The sequence below is a fragment of the Mastigoproctus giganteus genome, chromosome 7 (genome assembly GCF_048544385.1).
Source record: "Mastigoproctus giganteus isolate SK-2022 chromosome 7, ASM4854438v1, whole genome shotgun sequence".
In the NCBI taxonomy this organism is placed as follows: domain Eukaryota; kingdom Metazoa; phylum Arthropoda; class Arachnida; order Uropygi; family Thelyphonidae; genus Mastigoproctus; species Mastigoproctus giganteus.
The window spans coordinates 93864285-93872545 of NC_143581.1; the positions used below are offsets into that span (position 1 = coordinate 93864285).

The 8261-nt window shown below is 35.6% G+C and overlaps 1 protein-coding gene across 2 annotated transcripts in view; it reads left to right on the forward strand.

Annotated features, from left to right (window-relative positions):
• Positions 1-7497, forward strand: part of LOC150083083 (uncharacterized) — a 28556-nt gene extending 21059 nt beyond the window's left edge. Inside the window, exon 2 of one of the 2 annotated variants that reach the window (XM_090377778.1) lies at positions 4463-7497. In XM_090377778.1, coding sequence (XP_090233904.1) covers positions 4489-7479 — 2991 coding nt within the window. In that variant the 5' untranslated portion in view covers positions 4463-4488 and the 3' untranslated portion in view covers positions 7480-7497. Of the gene's footprint in view, positions 1-4457 lie in introns of both variants that reach the window. The other variant, XM_090377777.1, reaches the window with a different exon arrangement.
• Positions 7498-8261: the final 764 nt, after the last annotated feature.

The following is an 8261-nucleotide window of genomic DNA, read 5'->3' on the forward strand; positions in this document are numbered from 1 at the left end:
GACTGAAATTTAGGATTTGGAGAAGCAAAAGGCTGTCCTTGCAATTCTACACAAATGGACGGCGATAGATGACTTTAAAATGCAGACCAAATTGTGTTTGATGTGTGGAGTAGCTTACCGGACCCATATATAATTTTGAAAATATTTGTGTTTGGACTTCTCTCAGTTTTTGGTTTGACGTATTTCTGCGAGAAAATATTTTTGAACATGAACTGTATTAAAAATAAATCAAGAAACTGCTGTCTGAACAATGCGAGCATGTTTAAAGCTGAGCATGTTTAATTACGACATATTCGCATGATGTTGAGAGACACTTGCTCAAGAAGTTCGTCAGCAAAAGTCACATTAATTTGTACCTAATTGGATGTTTGTTAAGTTTTTTTCAGTATTAATAAATAATATTTCAAAATAGAGTGAAACTTCCCTTTAACGGACAGCCATGGGGAACGAAAATTTGTCCGTTAGAGAGAAGTGTCCGCTAACAAGTCCGGCGCCTCCGTAGCCAGGTGGGAAGGAGCAGCAGTGAGCACCACACGCTTCTTGATTAGACCGGGGTTCGAGCCCGTCACCACCAAATACGGAGGATGCGGAAAGGTCAGGGAATGACCCCGCATATTCCGGAGCAATATGGCCTTAGTTGCTAATGCTCCTAAAAACCAAACAACAACAACAACAACCGCTAACAAGAAGTCTGAGGAAGAAAAAAAAAAGAAAGAAAGAAAGAAAAATCGTTAAACGTTTAATGTAAAATTAAATTAAAATATATACAGATTTTGAACAATATTTTTGTAAATAATATACTAGTAAAATAATAAGAGGAGTTTACCTCAATATAGTGCGTAGAACATTTCCGTATGATACCCTCCAGAAATTAAAACGGAAAAATCTACAACTTACCGGTACATTAGAATAAAATATAAATACACTAATGAGGTAAACTCCTTATTATTTTACTAATGTTATTATCAACGTAGAACATGTTGAGTAGTACAGCTCTGATTCATACTATGTAAATAATATACATACAATTGTGCTATGCATATTATGACTTTATCTTAAGAAAAATACATACAGTAATCACATATTTTCTTCTGCACCTTCTTCTGGCTGATAATTTTGTTTTCAACATTTGTTTGGAGTGAAGAAACCATCGAAAGTACTTCAGTATCTTCTTCAGTGGCGAAAAACATTTTTAAACGATTGATTTGTATGAAAATAATAATTTTTCTGTTTTGACAAATCATGTTTTGGTTAAAGTGACTTATCCATTCGCTCATGATATCTCGTGTCATCCACGCTTTTTTTATTAGACTTCCAGTCAACATTCAAAAGATTCAACTTTATACCCTTGAAACAACGAGGATTTTGTGGTTTTCTTATAATAAGAGGGCCTTCAAAGTCTCCCAGCATATTTGTACACAATAGTACAGTCAAGCGTTCCTTAGATATTTTTCTGCATTGGCACTTTTCATTTTTTAGACTCATTGTTTTTTCAGGAAGAGCTTTAAAAAACAACCCTGTTTCGTCACAGTTTTAAATATCCTTAGCTTCAAAATCACGACATAAATCTTCCAATTTGATGGTCCACTCTTTCAACCCCAGTATCATCAGATCCACCTTCGCCACTTACGGTTTTCCAAGAAATTTTATGCCGAGTTTTGAACTTGTCTAGCCATCCCACAGAAGCTTTGAACTCATTTACGCCCATAGATTTCGCAACCTCCAAAGCCTTTTCCCTAATAATAAGCCCATTAATGGGAATTTTTTTAGCACGTGCGCAACAAAACCACTCATACGTAACATTGTCAATTTGAAGTCCAACAGTTTTCAGAAATGATTTTTGAACCTGATCATTTCTGTGTTGCCAAAATTGTTTGAGCAGTTAATTTTTTTTCTTTAGGATGTTGCTTACGTGCGTCTTCCCGATTTTGAATTTTGCAGCGAGATTGCAAACACTATTTTTTTGCCGATCATACGCATTAATGAGTTCGACATTTATCTTTTAAAGTTAAATGTTTACAAGAAGACGTTGGGCACTTCACAAGACACTGAACAAAACTGAAAACTGAAACTCAAAAGACGAAAGGCCGACCTAATTTCCCCCCCCCCCTTGCACACACCGAATTCATCAGAAGTTTTACACGTGCCTTAAAATTCTTGAAAAAGGGTTTAGAACTGCGACGTAAACCTTGATAAATTTCAGAGAATCGGAAATAGAAAATAAACACACGATTGAGGCAACACGTGGAAGAAACGTTCCTAGAAAAGGGCCGTGAGCTCGCCCGCTGTCCGTTATGGGGAGATCAAATTAAGTGCTAATCTAAACGAAACAGTGGAGATTGCCTGCCCGCGTCCGTTACAGAGAATGTCCGCTAGACAGAAGCTGAAAACACGTTAAAACCAATAGAGGAGAGTTGGGTAATTTGAAAATGTCCGTTAAAGAGAGGTGTTCGTTAGGAGAAGTTTCACTGTATATATTTATATATTTTGTAATAAACACCTTCCCACCCTATTCCATTTCTTAAACTCTCCCCCCCCCCCCTGTTGAGATGAGGTGTGGCTCTTCAGATTCTTTTTTTAAAAAAATTAGATCAAAAATAGCTCTTCATTCAAAAAAGGTTGCAGACCCCTGGCATAGGGTGTCAGATGAGAACTTGATAAAAATTTGGAATATTCTACAGAAACTTTATGGAATTATTTTACTTATGTTATTATTTTTTACTTATTTTACTCACATTTTACTTATTTTTATACACTTGAATAATAAATTTATGATTAATAAACTGTGTTAATACATTTAATTTGTTGTTCTTATTCTAAAAACATTACTACTAATGTAACAATATCAGAAAAAAAAAATTTTCAGGGTACTTTTCATATCCTTTTAAAAGAATGAGTACCGGCACAGCTTTTTTTTACAAAAAAAGCCCTGTATATATATATATAAAACAGCACAGTGTGTACACACACACACAGTGCTTTTTTTGTAAAAAAAAATCGTGCCGGTACTCATTCTTTGCTATCAGGAATAAATGAAAATCAAAAGGATATGAAAAGTATTCTGAAAATTGATTAATTAAAAAAAAAATTTATATATGTACAGGGTGATTCACTACCAGTGCGACAAACTTGCAGGAGGTGTAGGGGGAACATAGACGAATCGGAATCACATAGCATTGCAGGGTCCGAAATGCCTTCGTCATGCGGTAGAGGACGTTGAACGGGAGGTCGCGCGAACAGCGATCCTGCTCGAAGTCAGCATTTGCAAACCGTTTCTATTGAAGAAACCAAGTAGCAAAAGTCCTCCGGAGTGGATAATCCGGAGGACTTTTGCCTTTGTCCAATCATTGGAGTGGGCAGGCTCCAATGATTGGACGCGTTACAGATGGTATGAACTCATTTGGTTTGTCGACAGTATCCTCCATACAGTGGATTGGGAAATACTCAATCGTTGGCCTATCGCTTGAGTACTCGTACTTGGATTGCCTTCTGCAAGACGTAGGACATTCTCCTCATTGTCTGGCATCATCGTCGTTCGCTCTCGATTCATGGTACCTCTCGTGAAACAACCAGTCTCGCGTAACCTTCTGTGCACATGTGCAAAAATCGTATGAGGAGGAGCACGCCTGTGCTGGAAACGTTCCTGATACAAGCGCAGAGCAGTGCGCCCGTTACAGTCTGCAACTCCATACGCGAGGTGCATGTCAGCCAGTTCAACGTTTGAATACTCGTCCATCCTACTGCCTCGGGAACTGGTTCGCAAATGCTGACTTCCAGCGGGATCGCTGTTCACGCGAACTCCCGTTCAACGCCCTCTACCACATGACGAAGGCATTTCCGAACCCTGCAATGCTATGTGATTCCAGTTCGTCTTTGTGCCCCCTACACCTCCTGCAAGTTTGTCGCACTGGTAGTGAATCACTCTGTATATATACACTTTTATATCCTTTGCTGTTTAGGTACAACTGTCATATAACTTTTATCAGTGAATTAACTTTTTGCCTCATATTTATCATTATTATTCATATTTTATATATATATATATATATGAATTAGTTAAACTCAAGGCATAATAGGTTTAAGAATATAAATAATCTATATAATATTGGTGTGTATACACCATAGATCACTCTTAAAGGCAAAAAACTGCGTTTGTAGTGTAAAAGAGCATTTTATCCGTATCTCATATTGTGCTCCTCCTTCACGAGTTGCCATGTATTGCACTACCTCCAATAAGTAACACTTCACTAAAAGAAAAGACTATTGTTACTTGTTCTTAGTGGGCACCACCACCTACGGGTAATGGTGCCCACCGAGAATAAGTAACCTCATATGATGAATTAATTTTTTTGTCAAAGAAGTTAGCCTACTGTTTATGTATATAATGACTTATTAACAGTTTGATAATTTTGATTTTCTTTAGAAAACATATATATTTATGTTCTTATTTATTTTAGAACAGGAATAGGAAGTGGATCTTAGAGAATAATGGGAAGGAAAAAAAATTGTGTGAATAAGAATAAATATTCAACTACTAATATAGGCTCTGCAGAAGCTGATGAAACTGATGTTGATCGTGGAGCTGCGAGTCATTCATCTGGTGAACCTGATGAAGAACGTTTGATATGTGTTAGCTGCCAATTTAAAACAGATGATAGCCAATCATTTATAAAACATATTGCTAAGAATCACCCACGGGAAGTATGTTTGTGGTGCACAAGGTGTGGAAAGTATTTTAGTTGTGGTGAGTGGCTTGTAAAACACCTCAAAGAGGATTCATGCCAAGAGACGAACAGAATTTTTCAGTGTGGTGCATGCCCCTTCACTTCACAAGGTGGCCCAAAATTTGCCTCCCATTTAATATATTTTCACAGAAAGGACCATTTTAAACCGTGTTCATATTGCAAAAGAGATTTCAGTGCTATTCATTGCTTACTGCTTCATTTACAAGATGAATGTCCAAAGCGACCAAATAGAAATGGGAAAGAGAGTGAAGAAAATAAATATATTGAAGCGAATCAGAAGACTATAAAAACACATTCATATTCAGGGGTGAATCCAATAAATAAACCAAAAGAATATATAACATATTCAAAGACAAATTCTCAAAACAATCAGAAACAGGTCTCTGGAAGTAATGATACTGTAAGTACTGGAAGAAGAATCAGTAATGAGTCAAAAGTTCAACAGAAGAATACTCATAGTGAAAAACAGGCAGGTGGTGAAGCAGTAGACATAGCCTCATGTAATAAAAAAGATGAAAAAAGGGCACGGTCTTTGGCTTACAACAGCGGAAGTAGTAGTAATCATTCCAGTGATATTCATATTTTAACCATTCCAGTTAAAAAAGAATTGATGAGTGATGATGAAGATTCATCTCTATTAAGTTGCCACTCACAGACCCATGTCATTGGTGGTGCTGTTGGTAAATCACAAAATTCTGATGTCACAAATGAGGCAAAGGATGCTCGTAATAGTGTAAAGGAATATTTTTCTGGTTCTGTGACATCTAATATGCATACTCTAACAACAGGTTTGAGTAGTGACAGCAGTCAAAAAAAGGATGATTCTATTAAAACAATAGTCAGTCCATTTGGAACTTACAGTAAACCAAGTATAAATTTCTCTCTGGGTAAAAAAGTAGTGCTGCCTACTGGGAAAGATTATTCTTTACAGTTAAAGCCAAGAGAGCCAATTTTAAAAAAGGATTCTTTTATTAGTGAATACAGTGCCTTTGTAAATGCTTCTGCTTCAGATTCCTCATTACTGAAAAAGCCAAATAGTATATGTAATGAAAACCAGAAGGTTTCACTAAGTAATGTTTCTCATGGTTGTAAAACAAATCAAGGAAAATATATTAGTGGAGATAAAGCAACTAGTAACCAGTTTAGTTTTCATAATACACAAGAACTTTGTGGTGATACCACTTCATCTGTTGTCAAAAATGACTGCAGTCCAGATAGTTTTGAAACTGCAGGAAAGTTAAAATCACCTTCTGCATTAGCAGCTTTACTGGAAATGCCAAATATAATCAATTTTTTCAAGTGTATGGAATCAGAATGTATTTTCACAACTAATGCTGAAAATAATTTTATTAGGCATTTGGCAAGTCATCTAAAAGAGAATGGAATGTGTGTATACTGCTGCCAGTCATTTGACATAAATATTCTTGCAAATCATATGTTAAAAAGTCACGGTCATAGAAATTATCAATGCAGCTTGTGTTTGTACCGTGCAGTTAGTAAATTTTATCTGACGTTACATCAGATGACGTCTCATGCAAATGAAGATGCAAGATTATATAAATGTAAACAAGTGGGTAACATAGCAGATCAGCTGTCATGTCATACAGATATGAAATACCTTGAACCATATACTTGTAGCATTGGGAGTTGTAAATATGCAACACTGGATCCAACTGATTTCATAAAACATAGTCATGATAACCATCCATTATCACAGCATAAATGTCAGTATTGTGTTTTTGTTTGTCTCACAGCAGAAAAAATTGTTGAACATTATAAAATACATTGCATTAATAGTTTTCAGTGTAGTTACTGTTTTTATGGATCAGATACATCCAAAGATATGGTTTCACATTTAAGTGTGAAACATGCAGGTTTATCTGTTGAGTTTTATATTCGGCCATCACGGAATGCTTCAACTTCCCTGCCTCTAGAGAACTCAACTTACAAAGAAATAAGGATTTCTGAAACAGACAAAGCTTTATTAAATTCTAGTACTTTTGGAAGGCAGATTAGTAGTAAAAAGATTCCAACATGTGGAGTGTGTGGAGAGAAACTGAGGAGGCCATGTGATTTAAAATTGCATAGATACAGACATTATCAACTTCTTTCATACAAATGTCAGAAGTGTGAGAAAAAATTTTGTGGATTTCGTAATTTGCAGTATCATAATTCACAGCATCACCAGGAACTTAATATAGTGCTTGCGGATCCTTCATTTCGACTGAAAGCCCGAAAAATAGGCCATTTTAGAAATATCAACAAAATTCCAAATACAGATGACCCTCTTCAGGTATCATATGAGAGCTACACAAAAAATACCCCAAATTATATGAAATGTAATTGGAAATATTGTGGCAACGGATGTAATGAGATAGCTTTAGGAGTGGATATAGAACTGGACTCAAAGGGTGAAGAAAATGTGTTCAGTAGAGACCGTATTGGATATAATGAAGCAGGAATACCACGTAAGATTAAACAAGAAAAGTTTGAAGACGTTGATAGTTATTTCACACAAGCAGTTGAAACTTACCATTCATATTTAGCAAGTGCCCCTGACCAACACCCTTTTTCATATTATGGTATGAAGCCAGAACCAATCAATTTTGGAAATATAACAGTCCGAGTTGAACTTGGTGACGTGAAAAAACTTCCACTGCTTGCATTTAGTAAAATGTTTAGTTGTCAACCTGTGGTTATGGTATATGACATTACAAAAACTATTTTACCATAAAGGCAGAATAAAAATAATTGCTTGTCACCTTTTTCCCTATTATTCAGTTATGTAATATTATTAAATAAATATGCTATAGTAATTATTGTTGCTTTTTTTTAATATTTTTATGATCATTTTATGAAATATTGGAATTATGTACAGTATATATGAATGTATTATTAAAATGAGGTGAGACAACTTTTGGGTTAGAATAAGCTGGCTTGTTTTATAATTATTATTTATCTTTGCACACATTTCTTCATGAACATTTCAACAATTAATAACCAGTTAGTAAACTTACAAATATTTCATCAAATATGTATTTTCAACATTGATTTTTAGATTTGCAAATAGGATACCAAAAGTTTGTGAAAACATAAATATACACTTTGAGAACTGTACACAACTAAAAGAGAAAAAAGAAGGGAAAAAAAAGATTTTTTTTCCCAGCAAGCATTCCAAATACGTGTGTGTGTGTGTGTGTGTGTGTGTGTGTGTGTGTGTGTGTGTGTGTGTGTGTGTGTGTGTGTGTGTGTGTGTGTGTGTGTGTGTGTGTGTGTGTGTGTGTTACACTGTTTTAGTTATAGTCATCTCGTTAGTGACTATTGTAACTAGACAAAAACAATTGACATCTGTGTATAAAATTTTAAATACAAAATCTTCATTTCTGAACTTCATTTCTTTCCGAACACAAGAGGGCAATCCATTTGACGGATGTGGAGCACTCAGCTATTGCTCAGCACGTCTGGGCAACCCACCACAAACATTGACCCACACCGCGATGTCGTGATTGTGGATAA